This window comes from Aphelocoma coerulescens, chromosome 17, assembly GCF_041296385.1.
Source record: "Aphelocoma coerulescens isolate FSJ_1873_10779 chromosome 17, UR_Acoe_1.0, whole genome shotgun sequence".
Taxonomy (NCBI): domain Eukaryota; kingdom Metazoa; phylum Chordata; class Aves; order Passeriformes; family Corvidae; genus Aphelocoma; species Aphelocoma coerulescens.
Window position 1 is genome coordinate 2,197,875 of NC_091030.1, and position 21,663 is coordinate 2,219,537.

At 57.2% G+C, this 21,663-nt stretch overlaps 1 protein-coding gene across 1 annotated transcript in view; it reads left to right on the forward strand.

The window, feature by feature from the left end:
- Positions 1-21,663, forward strand: part of LOC138119879 (collagen alpha-2(I) chain-like) — a 76,577-nt gene that overhangs the window by 37,511 nt on the left and 17,403 nt on the right. The window contains exons 7-26 of the mRNA XM_069032159.1: positions 2,280-2,529; positions 2,600-2,940; positions 5,705-5,749; positions 6,742-6,861; positions 12,958-12,996; positions 13,107-13,160; positions 13,843-13,896; positions 15,009-15,116; positions 15,799-15,852; positions 16,752-16,805; positions 16,931-16,975; positions 17,184-17,237; positions 17,850-17,894; positions 18,187-18,240; positions 18,327-18,371; positions 18,891-18,944; positions 19,258-19,302; positions 19,803-19,856; positions 20,540-20,584; positions 21,281-21,334. Of these exons, the coding sequence (XP_068888260.1) occupies positions 2,280-2,529; positions 2,600-2,940; positions 5,705-5,749; positions 6,742-6,861; positions 12,958-12,996; positions 13,107-13,160; positions 13,843-13,896; positions 15,009-15,116; positions 15,799-15,852; positions 16,752-16,805; positions 16,931-16,975; positions 17,184-17,237; positions 17,850-17,894; positions 18,187-18,240; positions 18,327-18,371; positions 18,891-18,944; positions 19,258-19,302; positions 19,803-19,856; positions 20,540-20,584; positions 21,281-21,334 (1,614 nt within the window). The remainder of the gene's footprint in view (positions 1-2,279; positions 2,530-2,599; positions 2,941-5,704; positions 5,750-6,741; positions 6,862-12,957; positions 12,997-13,106; positions 13,161-13,842; positions 13,897-15,008; positions 15,117-15,798; positions 15,853-16,751; positions 16,806-16,930; positions 16,976-17,183; positions 17,238-17,849; positions 17,895-18,186; positions 18,241-18,326; positions 18,372-18,890; positions 18,945-19,257; positions 19,303-19,802; positions 19,857-20,539; positions 20,585-21,280; positions 21,335-21,663) is intronic.

Genomic DNA, 21,663 nt, shown 5'->3' on the forward strand with positions numbered 1-21,663 from the left:
TTCACTGGTTGCCAAATGTGTTTTAAGGAAATGAACACTTTGGATCAAAACCAGAGCAATTGGTTGGAGGGAGAAATACGGATCAAGTTGGGAAGCTGAAGTCCACTGATTTTTTTTTTTTCCCCACCATTAAAGGTGTATTACAAGACCTGCTTTTAATCAGAAAACCCCCAAAAGCACCAAAAATGTAACATGAAAATGGTGCTGCTTCACGGTTTAATTTCTGCAAGCAAAAAGTTTTGATTCCAACTCTTCATTTCTTTATTTCAGCTCCAAAAGAAAGGGCTGTGGCTTTTATCCCTTCCAGGAATTGCTGCAAAAAGAACAAATATTCCCTGTGTTCCCCTCGAGGGAGCTACTGCCCTGTGGGGACCCTGCTGTCCCTTGTCCCTCTCTCAGGAGCTTGTCTGGGCTGTGGAAATGAGGAGTGGGGCTCTTGAGGTGCCCCTGGCAGAGGTGCCACCCTCGGGCTGCACAGGGAGGACCCTGGTGATGCTCCAGATTTTGGGCAAAGCCTCTTTGCAGCTCCACGAGGCTGGAGAGGTCGTGCCCAGGTGGGTTTAATCAACCCAGGGACCCAATTTTAGCATCTCTTCAGGTGATTTTTGACCAGCCACCACCTCTGAGGGGACACTGTGAGGGTGGGGGGGTGATGGGGTGAAGGGAGGGGGGTTTTGAATCCTCCTCTCTGGTTCTCTGTGTGGGGCAATGCCTCCACTAGTTTATTTTAATTGATTAATTGCAACCCTTGCAGCCTCTTTGCTTGGGACAGCTGATCAGCAAGTGGCTTCTCTTTTTTGGCGTTTTGACAGCAAAATAATAATAAAAAAAATACAAAATTACAAAGGTAAAAAATTGCAAAAATAAAAATTTGAAAAATTACAAAATTTAAATGTTAAAAAAACTACAAAATTACAAAATTAATTTTTTTCTCCCCCACTTGGGATGGGAAGAGCTTGGAAATCTCCAATCTGCTGGCAGCAGAGCCAAAGCTTCAGCAGCTCCTGCTGCCTTTGGAGCTCCTCCGCCTCCCGTGGTCATCCCAGATGGGGCTTGGCCAGAGTCGGCTCCACTGGGACCGTTGGGTTCTCACCTGCAGGATCTCACCTGCAGGATCACCACTTCTGGCAGGAAAATTGTTGTTTTTCCTGCTTGCTGCTCCTGCAAATCCCCCTCGGTGCTCCCAAGCCAGTGGATCCATGGAGCAAAGCAGAACGGGAGCCAGGTGCTGGGCTCGGCCCATGGAATGTGGGAAGAAGGATGGGAAGGACTCTCCAGGTCTCCTTCCCGGCCCTGCAAGGCAAACGTGGGGCTGCATCTCCCTCTAGTGCCTTCTCTGAGCGGGTTCCTCAGCTGCTTCTCCACCAGGAGCCACCAGGCAGGGCTGGTGCCACCAGCCCGCAGTGCCACGCGCTGTGCGTGTCCCCACGGAGCCCAGGAGCAGCACGGAGCGGGCTCCAGGCAGGGCTGGTGGCCGTGTGGGGCTGCTGGAAATGCTGCAGCTGCTCCAGGAGAGGTGCAGGACCTTCACACCCACCCCCCAGCCCAGCCTGAGGTGCTGTCACTGGTGCTGGGTGGAAAAGTGGTGGAGGGAGCTCTGAAGTTCAGCTCCTTTTCCACAGCCAGTGCTTTTGAGTCGGGTGGGGTCATTCCTCCCAGTGCTGCCGTTTTCCCCCATCCCTGGGCACTGCCTGGGCTCTGCTGGAGGTTGTTGGGCAGAAAGAGCCCCTAAAGGGGCTCCAGGAGAGCTGCAGAGGGACTGGGGACAAGGCACGGAGGGACAGCACACAGGGAATGGCTTCCCACTGCCAGAGGGCAGGGCTGGATGGGATATTGGGAAGGAATTGTTCCCTGGGAGGGTGGGCAGGCCCTGGCACAGGGTGCCCAGAGCAGCTCGTGTCCCTTGTGGAAGGAAAGTTTTGGTTTGGAGGTGGATGAAGTGTCCAGCTCATTCTGGATGAGCTGCCCTGGAATTTGAGGGCTCCTGCCTGGGGCTCACAAGCTGTGCCCTGCTTCATCCCCCCAGCAGCATTCCTGCATGTGGGAAATTAGGAATTACAGAGTCATTAAGGTTGGAAATGCCCTCCAAGGTCATCAAGTCCAACCTGTGACCACCTTGTCACTCAGACCAGAGCACTGAGTGCCACATCCAGTCATTCCTTGGATACTCCCAGGGATGGTGACTCTACCACCTCCCTGGGCAGTCCATTGAGCAGCAAAGAGGGAAAAAAAATAAGTGAACCCTTCAAACTTCATCTTTTTGCCTTCTTCTTTTTCAGGACTCCAGACTCAGCAGTTCAGATTTGACCCTGGGGCCACCTTGGCCGTGGGAGGATGCCCAGGGGACACTCAACCTCCAGCCTGATGGGAGCGCCCTGGCTTCCCTCTCTGCTCACAAGGTGCCACCAGCTGAGGAGGAGGAGGAGGAAGAGGGCAGCCTTTCCATTGAGGATGAAGGCTTTGAGCTGCTGAACTCCACCTACAACAAAATCACCGGCCCTGGCAGGCCAGCGCTCAGGAGAAGCTCCGGTGAGTCCACAATTTTCCTCCTTTTCTCCATCCCGATTTCTGGGAATCTGACAGTGCTTCACCCACCCAGGAGCCTCCATCAAACCCCCCCAAGCAGCCAAGAAGGAGCGTGGCTCTGACCCCCGGCAGGAGAACGTCACCACCGAGAAGCTGGCGGGGGACGCGGGTACGCGGCGGCGGCTCCCGCCCGGCAAACCTCGCCTGGACCCCTTCCCCAAGGTGTCCTCATCGCCTCATCAGGGGGCTGCTCCCAAAGGAAACGTCCCCAAAGGTCCCTTGAGGGCAGGAGAAGTGGTGGGTGTCCCAGAGAATCCTCTCGGAGCAGGACATCCCGGATTGTGGGTGGCACGTGGACACCAGGGCCGTGTGAAGCCGGGACCGCCGGGGCTGCCGGGACCGCCGGGGCTGCCGGTGAGTGGAGAAGGGGCAGGAGGGGGTGGGTGGTGGGGAAAAGCTGCTGAGATGGGGGAAACAGCACAGGGAAAGCTGCTCCAGGGTGGGAAACCTCTGGAGTGGGAAAGCTTCTCCAGGATGGGGAACCTTGTCCAGGATGGGAAAGCTTCTCCAGGATGGGGAACCTTGTCCAGGATGGGAAAGCTTCTCCAGGATGGGGAACCATCTTCAGGGTGAGGAACCTTCTCCAGGATGGGGAAACCATCTCCAGAGTGGGAAACCATCTTCAGGATGGGGAACTTTCTCCAGGATAGGAAAGCTTCTCCAGGGTGAGGAACCTTGTCCAGGATGGGAAACTTTCTTCAGGATGGGAAAGCTTCTCCAGGGTGGGGAACGATCTTCAGGGTGGAGAACCTTCTCTAGGATGGGGGGGACCTTCTCCAGCGTGGGAAACCTCCAGGCTGGGGAGCCCTCCCCATGCAGGCACAGTGGGGCTGTGCACTGACACTGGGAGAAGATTTTTGGATGTCACTGAGGAAACCTCACTGAAAACTGGAGAGAAGACGATTCCCTTGTCCTCCTTGCTCTAGAGAGGGTCTCAAATAATTCCATCAAACTTTGTTTTTTCACTTTTATTTTTTTTTTTTCACTTTTATTTCACCCTGGTCCTGCCCAGAGTCAGGCTGAGGGGATCAGAGGGGACCAAGCTATTCCCTCCAACCCCAGACCCCACACAAAACCCCTGCCATCCACCCATGGACCCCACTGGCATCGCTGCTTTTGGCTTCTTCACCCCCAAATTGATGCCTGGTTCAAAGCAGAGCACTGGATTTATCTTGTAATACATTCTGAGTGTTTTTCAAGTCATTCAGTTGTTGTAGAGGATGAAAAAAGGGAATTTAGGGGAAAAAAAGAAGGTAAACTTAGACTAGAGAAAGCTTTGGAGGAGTCACATCTTCATTGAGGATGAAAAAGGGAAAATTGAAAAAAAAAAGGTAAACTTGAAATAGAAGAAGCTTTAGAGGAGCCAAGTCTTCATTGAGGAGAAAAGGAAAATAAAAACAAAAGGTAAACCTGAAATAGAAAAAGTTTCAGAGGAGTCTTTGTTGAGGAGCAGCTGAAAAATGTTTTAAAATATTTTTCTGTTTATTCATTCTACCAAAATGATTTCCCTAATTTATTTGTATTTTCTTAATGATTCCTCTAGAAAATTTTATTTTATTTCATTTCCCCACTGCCAGAAGTGACCCTGGGCACCTTCTCTTCCCTTTTCCTTCCCTCCCTGTGGAAGTTGTGGGCTCTGCCCCGGGGCTCAGGGGGCTCCTGCAGGGCCCTTTCCATGGCCGTGTCTGAGGGACCTGGCACTAAATCCATCATCCCTGAGCCAGCCTTGGGATAAATTTAGGACTTCTAACTCCCCCTTCAAGCCACCTCCTTGCTGCTGCAGCTCTTGCCTGCAAAAATAGAAGAAAAAGGCAAAAGGAACAGATGCTGGAGGCTGAAAAAATCCCAGGAGAAGAGGAAACGTCACGACGTTTGACAGCCCTGCTGTCAGGAGGGACCCAGCCTTGGGGGGAGCTGCTTTCCTGTCCTGGAGAAAGCCTGGAAATGGGATTTGTGTCCTTGGTCCTGAGTATCCTGGGTGGAAACACCGGTACCCGAGCTCCATCCCAGCTTTAGGGGGTAGGGAGCTGATGGGAAAGATGGAGAAGGGCTTCCTACAAGGAAAGGGCATGAGGAAGGGCTTCACATGGAGAAAGAGCAGGTTTAGATGGGATATGGGGAAAACATCTTTTCTCTGAGGGTGGGCAGGCCCTGGCACAGGGTGCCCAGAGCAGCTGTGGCTGCCCCTGGATCCCTGGCAGTGCCCAAGGCCAGGCTGGACATTGGGGCTTGGAGCAGCCTGGGACAGTGGGAGGTGTCCCTGCCCATGGCAGGGGCTGGATGGGATGGGATTGAAGGTCCCTCCAGCCCAAACCAGTTTAGGATTCTGTGCAGGACTGAAGCTCAGTGGTGGCACATGCCAGGCATGGCCAGAGCCATTATTTTGGCCCAAATATGTCCCCAGCCTGGCAGCTTTCCCTGCTGCTGTCCTGCTGCTGCTCCCAAGGGCGGAGGGCAGGGGGGCTCTGGGGCCCCCGGGAGAGGGAACGGAGCCATGGGGGAGCTCTGTGGGGTCAGACCTGGTGCTCTGCAGGCTCAGAACAAAGCTGTGTCTGGGATTGAAGCTGTCAGAGCTGCAGCTCGGCAGCAGAGGCAGGCAGAGGCTGTCAGGTAACACCTTCCAGGGAATTGTTGTCATCCCAAAAAGCCAGGCTCTCCCAGCTGGCTGTTTCTGCCCACAGAGGTGCCTTGGTAAGCCCCAAAGTGGGGTCAGCCCGTGACCAAAATGTGCATTTTTGCCCAGATCACATCTTCCAGCAGTTAAAAGCAGCTGATATTTGTGTCCTTGTCCAAACTCCTATTGGAGTGTGAATATGATTCAATTTTAGGGGATTTTTTATTCCCTAATATGCTGCCTTTCCTCCCCAGGTGTCAGGAGATGTTCTCCTACTCCCCTGCCTGCTCTGGGGTGTTTCTGTGGTGCCTGAGCAGGAGCAGCCAAACCAGGGGGCTCTTCCCACCCCACACTGGTTTTTGGGGTGTTTCTCAGAGGTTGAAGCTGCTGGTTTGCTCTGAATCCACCATTTCAGTCCCTGCTTGCCTGGGGCTGTGGCCCTGGTCACTCGGTCACTGTGGGATCTCCCCTTTGGGGTCACAGCTCTTCTCCTTTGCCTTTCAGGGCTGTCCTGGCAGACGAGGACTGGTGGGGCCCAAAGGAGACAAAGTGAGTATCCAGTGAGTGTCCAGTATGGGGTGTAGGGTCTGGGGCAAACACCACTGACAGTTTGGGTTGGTTTGGGGGTTTTTCATCCAGAGGGCAGTGGGAGCTCCTGGCAGGGTGGGGGCCTTGTCTATGGGTTTGGAAGAGGAAGGAACTGGGTTTAGTGAGCACTTTAAGCCCAGGCTTAGGATTTCACCTCAAGTTCTGGGGCAGTTTTGGGCACCACAATATACAAAAGGACATTGAGTTATTAGAGAGCATTCAGAGGAGGGACACGGGGATGGGGAAGGGTCTGGAGGGGCCCGTGAGGAGCAGCTGAGGGCACTGGGATTGTTCAGCTGGAGCAGACTGAGGGCAGAGCTCCCCGGGGGCTGCAGCTCCTCCCGAGGGGCAGCTCCGATCTCTGCTCCTGGGACAGGGACAGCACCCAGGGAGCGGCTGGAGCTGGGCCAGGGCAGGGTCAGGCTGAGAGCAGGGAAAGGTTCTTCCCCCAGAGGGTGCTGGGCACTGCCCAGGCTCCCCAGGGAATGGGCACGGCCCCGAGGCTGCCAGAGCTCCAGGAGCGTTTGGACAGCGCTGCCAGGGATGCCCAGGGTGGGGCTGTTGGGGGGTCTGTGCTGGAATTGGACAGGATGATCCCTGTGGGTCCCTTCCAGCTCAGGATATCTTGGGACTCTGTGACTGATGTGCCTGGACAAGCTGCTCTCTTTCCTCTGAGCCACTCAGTGGCTCTGCAAAGGCAGCAGAGCTGGGACATGGAGCAGCTTCAGCTCAGGTCACCTGGAGGAGGGACACTGGTGTGTCCCAAAGCCTAAACCCATTTCATATCCGTGAAATCATCTTGCAGGGACATTTGTCCTTCAGCCCTGCACTGGTTGGACCCAGGCTGCCCTCCCTGCCCAGACCCTGACAGGGCTCTGAGTCAGAGCCCGGGTCCAGCCTGTGCTGGGTCCTAAATCCCCACAGGTTTTAAGGAGCTGCCCTTGTCTCCGCAGGGATACCCTGGAGCCATGGGGCGGACGGGCCCCCCAGGTGACCCTGGCCCCGCTGGCATCCCCGGTGTCCCCACCGTCGTCCTCTGGAGGAACTCCAGGGAGGACTGGCAGTTGTTCACAGTGAGTTCCAGCCACAGGGGGCAAGTGCTCCACTCACACCTCCCCAGCAGCTCCCTGCATCCCTCTGCTCTGTGGGGATGGGATGGGATGGGATGGGATGGGATGGGATGGGATGGGATGGGATGGGATGGGATGGGATGGGATGGGATGGGAGGAAGGGTTTGCCATGGCTGAGTTTCCTCACTGTTGGGTGGGAGATGAGGGGAGATGCCAAGGAGAGAGGTGCAGCTCACTGGGGGTGGCTGTGTGGGTGGAATGGGATCAGAGTGTGCTCTGTCCCCTGTGACTGACCAGGACATCTTGGCCCCCATGGTCCATCCATCACCCCCCTGGGACAGGGCCCAAGGAAGATCCAAGTCATGCACGAGCTGCCCTTTTCCTGCTCTGATTACAAAGCCTCTCTCCTGTTTCCCACCTTGTCCCAGCCTGTGGCTCGCAGGGTTTGTGCCCATCCAGCTCTTGCTGAGACCTTTTCTCACCTGATCCACTGGAGCAGGATCTGTGGGGAGGCAGGAGTGCCTCAGGCACTGCATAGCTGGAAAACTCCATGGGATGACTCCCAAACTCACTGAACAACCCAGCCAGGCTCATCAAGAGTTCCCAACTCCTCACAGCGCAGCCTCTGCTGTGATTAAGCTTAAACTCCCTGTGGAGCCTGGAGTGATCTGGGCAGGGCAGTAGCTGAAGGACTTGGGTTTCTAAGTGCCCCAGCACTTTTCCTGGGGCTGGGAATGCTCTCTGCTTTTTGGGGCTCTGTTGTCCCTCTGGTCCCTGCAGTGTGGCACGATGGCATCAGTGGCTTCAGGGGCAGAGCACTGGGCTGGTGTGAGCTCCACACTGCAGCTCTCCAAGAGCTCCAGTGACCTTGGGTGGGATATTTGAGTTCTCCACAGCTCATTCATTGGTGAAGAGCCATCATTGCATCCTCTGCTCCAGGGGAAATGCCAGGAATTCTGGGGAGAGGATGCAGCAGGAGGATCTCTTCTCTGCCAGCACAGCACACCTGGGGCAGGGATGGTGCTGGAGGAGGAGGAGGAGGATGGTCATGGTTTCGATCTGAGCTTGGATTGACCTGCTGGGAGTCCTTGGGCCAGACCTTTGTGGGTTTGGCTTGGATTGGATCAAAGCAGAGATCAGATTCCTGCTGGTCATTGGGAGAAGTCTTGGTTGACCTGGAGAACCTCTGTGTTCTGCCATTCTGCTGCTCCAGGGCAGGAGCTGTGCAGCTCCCAGCGCTCACAGGATCCATCCCAGGCACACAGTGTGTGCAGGAATAAACAGGGATAAAAGGGAGCTGGATATCTCCATGGTAGGGATCTCCTCCCACCCAGGGCAGACCCCTCTCTCACCAATTCCTGCTCTCAGGCCATGCTTCCAGCACTTTGCTCTGCAGTCACAATTCCCTTTATTCTCCCCCTGCCTGCGGTTGGAAAGAGACCTTAAGCTTTGTTTTCCTGCAGGCAGAAACACTCACGCCTACAGGCCGGGAATTCCTTGGTGTCCCCACTTCGGAATGCTGGAGGCAGCATGTCCTGTCTGTGCTTGGGAAGCTGAAGTTGGAGAGCTGCTGCATCCTGGCTGAGAGCCCTGGTGCTGGTCCTTGTCCCCTGGGCCCTGAGTGCTGTCTCTTGTACCCCAGGCTCTGGTGCTGGCCTTTGTCCCTTAGGCTCTGGTGCTGGCCCTTGCCCCCTGGGCCCTGGTGCTGGCCTTTGTCCCTTAGGCTCTGGTGCAGGCCTTTGTCCCTTAGGCTCTGGTGCAGGCCTTTGTCCCTTAGGCTCTGAGTGCTGGCTTTTGTCCCTTAGGCTCTGAGTACAGGCCTTTGTCCCTTAGGCTCTGGTGCTGGCCTTTGTCCCTTAGGCTCTGGTGCTGGCCCTTGTCCCTTAGGCTCTGAGTGCTGGCTTTTGTCCCTTAGGCTCTGAGTGCTGGCCTTTTTCCCTTAGGCTCTGGTGCTGGCCCTTGTCCCTTAGGCTCTGAGTGCTGGCCCTTGTCCCTTAGGCTCTGGTGCAGGCCTTTGTCCCTTAGGCTCTGGTGCTGGCCCTTGTCCCTTAGGCTCTGAGTGCTGGCCTTTTTCCCTTAGGCTCTGGTGCTGGCCCTTGTCCCTTAGGCTCTGAGTGCTGGCCCTTGTCCCTTAGGCTCTGGTGCAGGCCTTTGTCCCTTAGGCTCTGGTGCTGGCCCTTGTCCCTTAGGCTCTGAGTGCTGGCCTTTGTCCCTTAGGCTCTGGTGCTGGCCTTTGTCCCTTAGGCTCTGAGTGCTGGCCTTTGTCCCTTAGGCTCTGAGTGCTGGCCCTTGTCCCTTAGGCTCTGGTGCAGGCCCTTGTCCCTTAGGCTCTGGTGCTGGCCCTTGTCCCTTAGGCTCTGGTGCAGGCCTTTGTCCCTTAGGCTCTGGTGCTGGCCTTTGTCCCTTAGGCTCTGGTGCTGGCCCTTGTCCCTTAGGCTCTGGTGCAGGCCTTTGTCCCTTAGGCTCTGGTGCTGGCCTTTGTCCCTTAGGCTCTGAGTACAGGCCCTGCTCCCCTGGGCCCTGGTGCTGGCCCTGGTCCCAGCAGGGCTGGCCTGGTGCCATCTCCAGGGGAAGGCAATGTCTGCCAGGGGGCTGTGGGCCACCCCAAAGCCACGCAGGGCCATTGTGTCTGTGGCCCCATGACCCCGGCGGTGCCGCCGGCGGCAGCAGGAAAGCGCAAAGCCCTGGGCTGGGATTTGCTAATCTCTGCTGAGATAAGGCCGGGCTGGGACTCTGGCTGCTCTGGGGACGGGGCTGGCTGTGCCTGCAGCCCCACAGCGCCGTGCTTTGGGGCTCCCATGAGCGGATCCCCATGGTTTGGGGGATTTGGGGTATCCTGGGGTCTGTTGTTGGCTCAGCCTTTGGAAATGCAGGGCAGGGAAGCCACCCCTGAGGCTCAGGGACACTGCAGGAGGATGGGCTGGGAAAACAAGGGATGTGGTGACTGTCCCAGAGCAGCTGTGGCTGTTGTGGTGCTCAGCAGCCTCTCCCGCTCACTTCCCATGAAAAAACCCTTTGTTGTCGATGGGAATTAAGGAAAAGCCACTCAAGGCCGCTGTGATTCCAGCCCGAGCCCCTGCCCTGTGCTTTTGTTCCCGACGTGCTGACAGATGTTGGCTTTGCCAAGAAGTTGTCTCGGAGTGGCTGGAGGGGCAGGAACTGCTGCTGGCTTGTTCTGGAATTGATTCAGCAGTGGGGAAGTCCCAGAATCCTGGGAAGGAGAACTGGAGCTCCCACAGTTATGGGAGAACTTAACCTGCAGCACCAGAGTCCTTCCCTTGCATCCATCCCAATGCCTGTAAAAGCAGGGAATGGTTCCTGGGAACCTCGGGGGGAAAGAAAGGGAAAAAGAGGGAACTTTTAGGGATGTGCTACTACTGCAGGGTTGGCATGTGCCCTGGGGGGTGGTTATGGAGTGACTGGAGTGCATGGCACAGGTGGGTATGGCCGTGGGGTGACTGCAGAGAGTGGCACAGGGTGAGGATGGCCATGGGGTGACCACAGAGGGTGGCACAGGTTTGGGGTGGCCATGGGGTGACTACAGAGAGTGGCACAGGGTGAGGGTGGCCATGGAGTGACTGCAGAGGGTGGCACAGGGTGAGGGTGGCCATGGGGTGACTACAGAGAGTGGCACAGGGTGAGGATGGCCACGGGGTGACTGCAGAGGGTGGCACAGGTTTGAGGTTGCCATGGGGTGACTGCAGAGGGTGGCACAGGGTGAGGGTGGCCACGGGGTGACTGCAGAGGGTGGCACAGGGTGAGGGTGGCCATGGAGTGACTACAGAAGGTGGCACAGGGTGAGGATGGCCACGGGGTGACTGCAGAGGGTGGCACAGGTTTGAGGGTGGCCATGGAGTGACCACAGAAGGTGGCACAGGGTGAGGATGGCCATGGGGTGACTACAGAGGGTGGCACACGGTGAGGATGGCCATGAGGTGACTGCAGAGGGTGGCACAGGGTGAGGGTGGCCATGGAGTGACTGCAGAGGGTGGCACAGGTTTGGGGTGGCCATGAGGTGACTGCAGAGGGTGGCACAGGGTGAGGGTGGCCACGGGGTGACTGCAGAGGGTGGCACAGGGTGAGGATGGCCACGGGGTGACTGCAGAGGGTGGCACAGGGTGAGGGTGGCCATGGAGTGACTACAGAGGGTGGCACAGGGTGAGGGTGGCCATGGAGTGACTACAGAGGGTGGCACAGGGTGAGGGTGGCCATGGGGTGACTACAGAGGGTGGCACAGGGTGAGGATGGCCACGGGGTGACTGTAGAGGGTGGCACAGGTTTGAGGTTGCCATGGGGTGACTACAGAGGGTGGCACAGGTTTGGGGTGGCCATGAGGTGACTGCAGAGGGTGGCACAGGGTGAGGATGGCCACAGGGTGACTGCAGAGGGTGGCACAGGGTGAGGATGGCCATGGGGTGACTACAGAAGGTGGCACAGGGTGAGGGTGGCCACGGGGTGACTGCAGAAGGTGGCACAGGTTTGAGGATGGCCATGGGGTGACTGCAGAGGGTGGCACAAGATGGGGTGGCCATGGGGCAGGATGGGGTGACCGTGGGGTGACTACAGAGGGTGGCACAGGTTGGGCAGCCAGAGCTGCCCCCAGGGCTGCTGGAAGGGCTCCCTCTGCTCTGCTCCCAGGCTGGAGGTTTCCGGGAGCACAGATCCCCAGGGCCGCTGCTCCCATCCTCCATCCCCTCCCCTTGTGCTGCTCCCCCTTCCCGGAGCTCCGACTGTTTCCTGCTGGAATTGCAGAGCCAATTAACTGCTCTCCCCTGTCCTTGGCATCTGGTGCTCCGAAATCCGAGGCCGTGTCTCACGTGGGATTTTTTCTTCCCCCTTGTTAAGAGCTTGGATGAAATAATATCCTGTCCTGAGTGAATCGGAGTTCACTGATTCCTGAGACAAGGCAAAAGCGTTGGCCCTGCTCCAACCTCCTCCTGAAAGGTTTTGGGAGCGGATTTTGGGGGAAATGAGAACTGGCTGGACAGGAGGGACATGGAAATCAATTTGGGATCAGCTTGAAAGGAGCAGGGATTCCATCCATCATCTGCCTCTGAGAGTCCTGGTCACTGCTGGGAATATTCCCATCTGCTCAAAGCTCTGTGTTTCTTTCCCTTCAAGAGTTCCTTGGCTTTTGCCCTCTCTCCCCACTGCAGTTGGGGGGCAGATCCTTGGAGCAGGGGACAGGAGGAGTTTCCTGGTGTCCTTGAGGCTGAAATTGGGGAGCACAGAGTGAATCCTGCCCCTCCAGCTGCCTGGGATTGGGGTGATGGATAAGGAGGGGGATTTCTTAGCCTCTGGTGCCAGCCAGGATTTGGAGGAGCTGCCTGGACCACGGGTCTGGGCTCACCATGGGAAGGAGGAGGAGGAAAGATGGGGTTTGCCTCCTGTGCTGCTGGTAGCTGGAGATGGACATTGTATCTCCTGGACATCTCCAAAAACTTGGGAAAACCCAGCTTGGAGAGGAGGATGCACCAGGAGGTTTTAGGACCTTTATGCTGGTTTGGAAACACAATGGGATTAGCTGTGGCTGGGGGGGGATTAATCCACCCTGGGCCTTTCGGGTGGGTCTTCCCCTCTCTGTGGTCATCTGGGCTTGGAAAAAATTGGAAGTGCATCCAAGATTTGGCTGCTGGGAGCAGCGAGGGGAAAGCCTGCGGGGCATCTGCTCCTCTGGGTTTTCCAGAGGCTGAAGGAGATTCCCAACCTGGAGGAAACTGCGGGGTCAAAACAGCTGATTTTAGGCCAAACTCTGACGGTCCCTGTGCTCACCACTCTTACTTTTCCATATTCCAAACATTTCTGGTGTCCCAGGGCTGCAGGGCATCCGTGGAGGAGCTGAATTGCACCAAATCCCAGGAGAATTAGGTCTGCTTAATCTGCTGATGAAATAATTCCTTATTTCCCACACGCTATCCTCAGATTATCCTTCCTCCCGTGCCTTGCTGGCCCAGAGCATGAAATAAATAAATGAATTAAACGAGTGGTTCATTGCTGCATCTTCCCAAAACGAGGAGAAAGACTTTAAATCCAGCCAAAAGGGATTTGGGATTATTTTTTTTCACCTTTTGCTTTTTCCCCTCCTCACTTTTCTTTCAGCAATCATCATTTTACCAACTCCTGCACGCGGGCTGGCCGGTGAGTGCCGCTTCAGTCACTTTGGGTTTGGGTTTTTCCTTGTTGGCAGTTGAATTTTCCCTGCTCCAAGCACTTCATGGGTTTTTCCAATGTTTTTCTTTTGAATCCAGAGAAAACCTGGAGCTCCTGGGCCCCCAGGACATCCCGGGAGAACAGGAGCACCTGTAAGTACAAAAGCCCTGCTGTCCCCTCGGTGGCCTTGCTGCCCTGGGGACACTTTTAGGGTCGATGTCCCCAAGCACTTGGGCTGTGCTGTAATTAAGGACTTCGGGATTGGGTTTCAAAGCAGCCTAATGGATTTCTTGTGTGCTTCCCACTGAAACCTGGGATGTTTGATATCCAACTCTCAGCCCCTCTGTCTGTGCCAGCTGAGCAGGGCTGGCTTCCTTCCCTGAGGCATCAGCTTCCAGCCTTGTTTTTGGAGAAGGGACCACGTGGATCCCTCTGAGAGGCACAAAAACAAGGCAGGGAGAGGCTGGGGAAAGATTTGTGTGGGGCCAGCCCGTGCTGGGGGGTCTCAGCCCCATACCCACCACCCTGGCATTGCTGGGTGATGCTTCCCCCACATCTGGCCATGAGGCAAAGGGAAGGAAGGCAAAACTCCCTGTCCTGACATCCCATCAGGAACCAAAGCAGTGGGAAAATGGATCTGCTCCCAACTCCAAACCTGCCCTGGGCACAGACCCCACCATGGTAGGCAGGGTTGGGGTGCCAGGGATGCGAATGATCCCACTCTGCCCTTCCCAAGGTCACCTCTGGGCATTGCTGCTTGTCCCCACAGCCTCCCCAGGGCTCGGGGCAGGATCTGGGGACACCTCGGGTGACTCAATCCCTGTTTGTGCGCAGGGACCCTGCGGAGCACCGGGAGAGCCGGGGGAGAAAGGCCAGCGGGGGTACACGGTGAGTGGGGACACTTTGGAGAGGCTGAGTGCACCCTCAGGGCTGTCCTGGGACCCTCAGGGACCCTGCCCCTCTTGGATCAGCCCCTGGCTGGGAGAGGGAGAGTCGTGACAGGGCTGGGGACAGTTTGGGAATGGTGGGCTTGGTTTGAAGGTGTGGGATCGATGCCCGGGTCCCCTCCCAGGCAGGGGTGGTGGCACAGAGGGTCCTTCCCCTGCTGCTGCTCCAGGGGTGGCTCAGTCACAGCTCAGCATGGCCCCTTTGGGTGCTGCACCCCTCCAGGTGATGCCCTCCCGGGCAGCTGTCCCAAAAGAGCTGTCCCAGAGTCCTTCTGTCACCCCAGCTCTGGATGGGATGGGTGAGCTCTGCTGTGGGAGCAGCTGTTCCCTCATGGGACCCCATCTCCCCTGGGACTGCCCTGCTCGGCTCCCTGTGGGGTTCAGGTGCCCTGTGGGTACAAGGAAAGGAGAGCAAGGTCCCGCTGTGCCAGCATGGCTGGAGCTTTGCTCCACACTCCTCTTTAACCTGCCCAGATTCAGGATTTCGCTGAGCTCAGGGGGAAGGAAAAGCTGCCCCAAAGCTTTAGCTGGAGATGGATCCTGAGATGGATCCTGAGATGGATCTGCTCTGACTCCTGCACGTGGGAAAGGACCAGGAACAGCTTCGAGCCAAGGAGCAGGAGGCTCCTAAAGCTGTTTCTCCTTCTCTTGCCTCCTTTAGAATATCCCTCCTCCTGGATTAGTGCCTCGAGGTTTAGGTTTCCCGGGAATAAAAGGCTTGTGGGACATCCCAGACGTGCATTAAGGGGCTGGGATAACCCGAGCTGGAGCTCTGGGATTGTGGTGGGTCCGATGCAGGAGGCTTTCACTCGACCTTCTCTCACTGCATCGCTTCTTCCCTGCCCTCCCTGTTGCTTCCTCCTGCACACCCCTGGTTCCAGCTATCCCAGGGTTTTGGTGGAGAACCTGCAAAGATCCCAGTGCCCAACGCTTGCAGCCCCTGGGTGCAGGAAGCTTTTCCCCAGCTCCAGAATCAGGCAGAGCTCAGTGTTTCATTTGCTGCTTTCCTCACGTGGAGTTTTTCATTTTCTGTGCTTGGATTTTCCTCCCCAGGGGGAACCTGGGCTCCAGGGCTTGCCAGGACGTGTGGGATACCCCGGCTCCGATGGTTTCCCTGGCTTGGATGGCAAACCTGGGCCGTGGGGGCTGCCAGGGGAGCAGGTGAGCCATGGGCAGGGAATGCTCAGGATCAGGGGGAAGCTGGAGCTCCAAACCCCGGGCAGGAGACAGGGAGCTCCTAAAGCTGTTTCTCCTTCTCTTGCCTCCTTTGGAATATTCCTCCTCCTGGATTAGGTTTCCCAGGAATAAAAGGGTTGTGGGGCATCCCAAATGTTCATTAAGGGGCTGGGATAACCCGAGCTGCAGCTCTGGGACTGTGGTGGGTCCGAGCACGAGGGCTGGGCTGCTGCACCTGCACCTCCTCATGCAGAACAACTGCAAATCATGGAATGGCTTGGGTTGGAAGGGACCTTAAATCCCATCTCATTCCACTCTATGCCATGGGCAGGACACCTTCCACTATCCCAGGGTGCTCCAAGCCCTTCAGGGCTCAAAACTTGGAGGGTGACCAAAAAATGAGAGTGACTGAGGAATGCCTGGGTAGTGTTCAATCCAGGAATCTGCTTCCTTGGTCCCTGCCCTTTTCCAGACCCCTGGCAGCAATCCCTGGGGATTACAGGACACACCCCTGGGCATGGGAGTTTTCTCAGGGGCGTTTAGAGGACAGGGACTGATGGTGCTGAAAAGTTTGGGGATCTCAGCAGCTGCTGGGGAATGGGGTGGACGTGGGTGGACACTGGGCAGCCCCTCAGTGCCTGCTCTGCTCCTTCCTCCCTCTTCCCAGGGCCTCCAGGGCTTCCAGGGTGACCGAGGGCTGGCTGGGGACAAGGGAGAAGAGGTGAGTTGGCTCTGGCTTGCATGGGCATCGGCATGATGAGGTGCCAACCTCACCCACCCTCCTTGGAGGGGTGCAGGAGCCGGGGATTCCCACTGGGAAGAGGGGTCTGAGCACGGATTTGTGTCCAGGCACGTTGGGGCCTTGCCTCCAGCATTTCCCACAGGGACTTTTCCATCCCTGTTCTGGCTGGGAGTGAGGAGAAATGAGGAGAAATGAAGCGAATTGAAGAGACATGAAGAGAAATGAGCTTTTCCAGAGCACTTTGGGATTTATTTTAGCCTGGAGGAGGATGAATCCCAGGCTGGCAGCACCTGGTTTTTCCAGCAGTTCCAGCCCCAGCCCCAGCACGTGCTCCTGGTGCCAAACACCAACACCTTTCCTTACTGGTTTCACTGGGACCACACCAGCACCTGGTGCTGCCGCTGCTCCCCAGGCTCAGCCAGGATGGAAAATGTCCATAAAAAAGTGAATGCTGGTGGTTTGTCACCCTTTAATTTTTTCAATTTTCCCCCTTAAGGCCAACATTTTCAGAGCTGCCCAGGAGATTTTTTGGGCTCCTCCAAGGCCTGATCGTCCTGGGAGGGGGTTGAGACCTAATTTCTTCTTTCTGAAGCAGCAGTCCCCCGTGGGTTATCAGATACCAGTCTGGGCCACGCTTTGTCCCCTCCTGCCTGTGCCAGCCCTGTGCCAGCCCTGTGTCAGCACTGTGGGTGACACAGGGCACCAGGAGCTGCAGGGAGGTGACACCGTGCTGGGGACCTTTGCCTCTGGGCCTGCCCCATTTAGCACAACCTCGAGGGTCCCCATCCTCCTGTCCCACCCTCACTGTGTCCCTTGAGGCCCACCAGCCATGTTCGAACTCCTCACGGTCCCGTTTCATCCTCGTCGTTCCATTTCAGGGTTTCCTGGGAGACCCTGGCCCAGCTGGGGACAAAGGAGAGAAGGGAGTGAAGGTGAGGGTGGCTGTCCCTGCCCCTCACAGCCCTGCCAGGGTGCACAGGGGTCTCTCCTTCCCTGCCACAGCCCCCCAGGTCCTGCTCTCCTCCTCCATCACTCAGGCTGCTCTTGGCTTTTCCAGGGGGTGAAGGGTGAGGATGGGCTGCCAGGTCCTGCTGGGCTCCAGGTGAGTTCCCTGGGGAGCTGGGGGTGTCTCACACCCCTCCTTCCATCCCCTGTCCCTCTCTGCCATGTCCTCAAGCTCCAGCCCACCTTCTCCTGCCTTCAGCGAAGCCCTCATGGTCTCTGTGTTGTCCCTGCCCCTCCTGTGAGGGAGGGGACAAAGGCAGTGCCACCTCAGGGTGCTGACACCTCATTCCCGGCTTCTTTTCCAGGGAATGATGGGGCTGAAGGGTGTCCTGGGCTTCCAGGGCCCTGCAGGGCCAGAGGTGAGTGGTTTTAGTGTCACCTCTCCTCTCTGGAGGGGTGCAGGAGCTGGGGATTCCCACTGGGAAAGAAGGGTCTGAGCAGGGATTTGCATCCAGGCACGTTGGGGCCTTGCCTCCAGCAGTTCCCACAGGGACTTTTCCATCCCTGTTCTGGCTGAAAATGAGGAGAAATGAAGAGAAATGAATAAAAATGAAGCGAATTGAAGAGAAAGGAAGAAAAATGAAGAGAAATGAAGAGAAATGAGCTTTTCCAGAGAACTTTGGGATTTATTTTAGCCTGGAGGAGGATGAATCCCAGGCTGGCAGCACCTGGATTTTCCAGGTTGCTCTCAGCACATGGAGAGCTCAGTGCTCCCACATCACTGGGAGCCATCCTGTCCAGGAAAGGGTTGGGAAAGGATTTAAAAGGAAAATTGAAGTGGTTTGGTGGTGAATGGATGTATTTTCCAATGTGAAAGGAGTCCGGGAGCTGGGGTTGGGCAGCAACTGTGCGAGGGGGCATCAAGCAGCTGGTGTGAAGGAATGTGGGAAACGATGTGAAGAAAAAGGGGGATTTGGGATGAAGGAGAGCATCAAAGCAAACAAATGGCGTTTTTCTCTCTCCTGCTGCAGGGAGAAGGTGGCTCCGTGGGTCCCCCGGGCCCTGCTGGTCCCATGGTGAGTCCCAGGGCTTTGGTACAGATGGAATTTCAGGCAGTGGAGCTGCTGCTGCCCAGAGCAGCACCTTGTCCTTGCCATTCATCTCTTGCTCTAATTTACAGCTAAAAACACCACATTTGGTTAAAATCATCGTGGTAGCGGGGGGAGGAATTGCAGAAGGACCAGTGGTGTTAAACCTCACCAGTAAAGCCCCCCCAGCATCCCCAGTAGCCCATGGGGGACATGCCCGGGGTCCCCATCCCACCTGCCCTGTGGGGGCTGTAGGGCTGAGCAGGGTCTTGCCTTGCAGGGAGAGCCGGGCCAGCCGGGATCTGTGGGATGCCGAGGCATCAACGGCTCACAGGTGGGTCTGTCCCGGTCCCCATCCTTTGGGATTTGGGATTTTCCTGTTGCTGTGCTCACCCCGGCCCTTCCCTGCTCTCTCCGCAGGGGGAAATGGGCCCTGCTGGGATGCCCGGCCCCCGCGGCCCCAAGGTGGGTGATCCCAGGGATGAGATGTCCTGGGATGGGGGGTGTCCCCAGGCTCACCCAGCCTGGAGTGGTCTCCTCCAGCTGGGATGTGATCCCAACGCACCCCAAAAGCTGCAGAGGGGCTGGGACGGGGGTGGGAATGATCCCAATGCACCCCAAAAGCTGCAGAGGGGCTGGGGTGGGGGTGGGAATGATCCCAGTGCACCCCAAAAGCTGCAGAGGGGCTGGGACGGGGGTGGGAATGATCCCAATGCACCCCAAAAGCTGCAGAGGGGCTGGAACAGGGGTGGGAATGATCCCAGTGCACCCCAAAAGCTGCAAAGGGGCTGGGACAGGGGTGAGAATGATCCCAACACACCCCAAAAGCTGCAGAGGGGCTGGGACGGGGGTGGGAATCCTTCCTGTACCCTTTAGTGTGCCACACAGCTGGGAACTCTGGAGCTCCTCGGAGGTTGGGAATTCCCGGGAGAGGCTTTGCCCTGCTTTGATCCTAATGGCAGCTCCGTGTCCCCCCCTCTGCAGGGACCCCAGGGCTTGCAGGGCAGGCGTGGCCCCCCTGGCCCCAGGGGCTCTCAGGTGAGTGGGGGCTGTCCTGGTGTGGGTGGATCCCCCCCAGTTCTCTTCCAGGAGCTGCTGGGATTTGCCCCCCGTATGCTTTGGAAGTGGACATGAAATCCTCCACCTTGGGGGTCCTCGTGGCCCCCCAGGTGTGGGTGGGTGGGGAGGGTACAGGGGACAAAGGGTGACCTGCTGGGGACAGGGTCCCTGAGGTGTGAGGCAGCTCCTGGGGGGCTGGGCAGGTTCCTGTGGGCTGGGGTCTCACCCCCGGAGCAGGACAGGGAGCCACATCCCTGTTCTTCCCAACATCCCCTGCCTTTGCTTTTGCCAGGGTCCAGCAGGGCTGGAGGGATCCACTGGTCCCAAAGGAGACACGGTGAGAGCGTTTTTCTGGGCCTTGGTGGGGATGAAGGCCAGGTTTGAGGGATTTCCCTGAGCTGTGGGGTTGAGGGGGTCCTCGTCCCTGTTTTTGGAGGGGAGAGGGGGCAGCACGTCCAGCAGAGCTCCCAAATGCCACCTGGAGGTCCCTGGTCACCCTGGGGAGGGGACATGGAGGGGCTGGGTGCTCTGATGTGATCCCTCTTCGCTCTGGGACAGGGACAGCACCCAGGGAGCGGCTGGAGCTGGGCCAGGGCAGGCTCAGGCTGAGAGCAGGGAAAGGTTCTTCCCCCAGAGGGTGCTGGGCACTGCCCAGGCTCCCCAGGGAATGGGCACGGCCCCGAGGCTGCCAGAGCTCCAGGAGCGTTTGGGCAGCGCTGCCAGGGATGCCCAGGGTGGGGTTGTTGGGGGGCCTGTGCAGGGCTGGGGCTGCCCTGGATGATCCTGGTGGGTGCCTCCAGCTCAGGACAGTCTGTGATTCCAGGATTCTTCCTGCAGGGTACAGATGGTGCCCCTGGGGTGAGGGGACAGCCGGGACAGGAGGGCCCTGGGGTAAGTCCATGGGAAGGGGGGGGTTGGGTGTGGGGTGCTCTCATCCTGCCCCTCACAGCCCCACAAACCCTGCAGGGAATTTCCTGTTTCCCTGGATTCCCGCGGGGCTGTTGGAAACGCCAGCCCCGTCCCTGTGGCCGCACTCCTCATCCCCAACGCTCCTCTGACCCTCCTGCTTTCAGGGACCTCGATCTTTATTCTTTCCCTAAGGATTTCTGAGCAGAGATGGCCCAGCCCTGCCCATCCCTTCCCTTTTCCCAGGGGGTTTGGGTGCTCGGCTGCCCTTTCCAAAGGCTTGGGGCCACCTGACCTCCCTCCTGCCTGGCCTAGATGTCCTTTTCTCATGTCCCCAACTCACAGAGCTGAGAGCTGGGGCGTGGAATGGGGTCAGGGAGGGGGGGGTGGCATGTGGGGGGTGCATTTTGGAGTCTAACAAGGACCTCATCCTCATCTTAGGGGCAGCCGTGGGAGGGTTTGTGCATTTTCTGGTCCCTTTTTGGGGAAGAAATCCCACTGTGGCATCTCAGCAGAGCCAAACTGGTGCCTCCCATTGACCATCCCATCCCATCCCATCCCATCCCATCCCACCCCATCCCTGTGGGAGGGTTGGTGTTTCCAGGAGCATGTGCAATACTTCCCTTTGTGTTTTTCTTCTGTAACTCACATTCCCTCTCTCTCTGAAGGGTTTTCTTGGCCTGCCAGGTCCAAGAGGTGCCCAAGGAGAGCGGGTGAGTGGTGGCATCTGTGGGATCCCTGCTTGGGATGCAGGAGAGCCGTGGCAGAGCAGCCCAAAGCTGCAGCTCCATGTTCTTTGGACTTGATGTGGTGGCAGCTGGAGTTGTTTGAGAAGGCAGAGCTGAGCTTGGGCTCAGAGGAGCTTTTAGACCCGAGAGTGTCCTGAGGGATCAGCTGCCTTGGGGAGGCCCAGGGAAGTGGGAATGTTTGGCCTGAGTTAAGGAACCCAGGAGTGTTCCTTAAGGATAAGACACTTGTCATTGTTTTGGTGGTGCCAGAGATGCCACCACCAGCAGGCAGCTGGGACTGGCATGAGGTGCTGGGGTTGCTTTGGTGGGGATTGAACCCAAAACCCTGGAGCCTCCCCAGCATGAAGAGCAGATCCAGCAACTCCCAGCTGGGAAAGGCCCATCCACACAGAATCACCGAACCAGGTTGGAAAAGACCTTTGAGATCAGCAAGTCCAACCTATGACCCAACCTAACACCTCCTCATCAACTAAACCATGGCACTGAGTGCCACATCCAGGCTTTTTAAAAACACATCCCCCACCTCCCTGGGCAGATGATTCCAGTGCCCAAAATCCAGAGGAAAACCCTGATGGGAACAGGGCAAAAGTCCTTTTATTTGGTGCCAGAATCAGATCCCAGCTTGCAACAGGGGTTTCTCAGTTTAACCTTCACTCGCAGGGCTGCCGAGGTCCGGGTGGAGCCAAGGGAGATTTGGGAGCCAGAGGAGGCAAGGTACGGATTCCCAAGGCTGTGGAGCCTCCAGCTGCTCCCTCTGTTGTTCAGATTCACCCGAGCTGTGGGTGGGTTGGGGTGGCTGCCCGAGGACCCCAAGGATCTGCTGGATTTTGGGGACAGTGATGGCCAGGCAGCTCATCCTGTGTTGATCCCACTGCCTGATCCATCCTTCCCTGCTCCATCTCGCTTGGGATGTTTAAAAATTGTATTTCCCCATTTTTGGTGCCCCAGGGATGCTGGGGGAGGAGAGTTTGGGGTGTTCACCCCTGCCAGTGATGGGTTCTCCAGGGGAATTCCTGCCCGTGGATCAGGGAATTGCTGTCCCT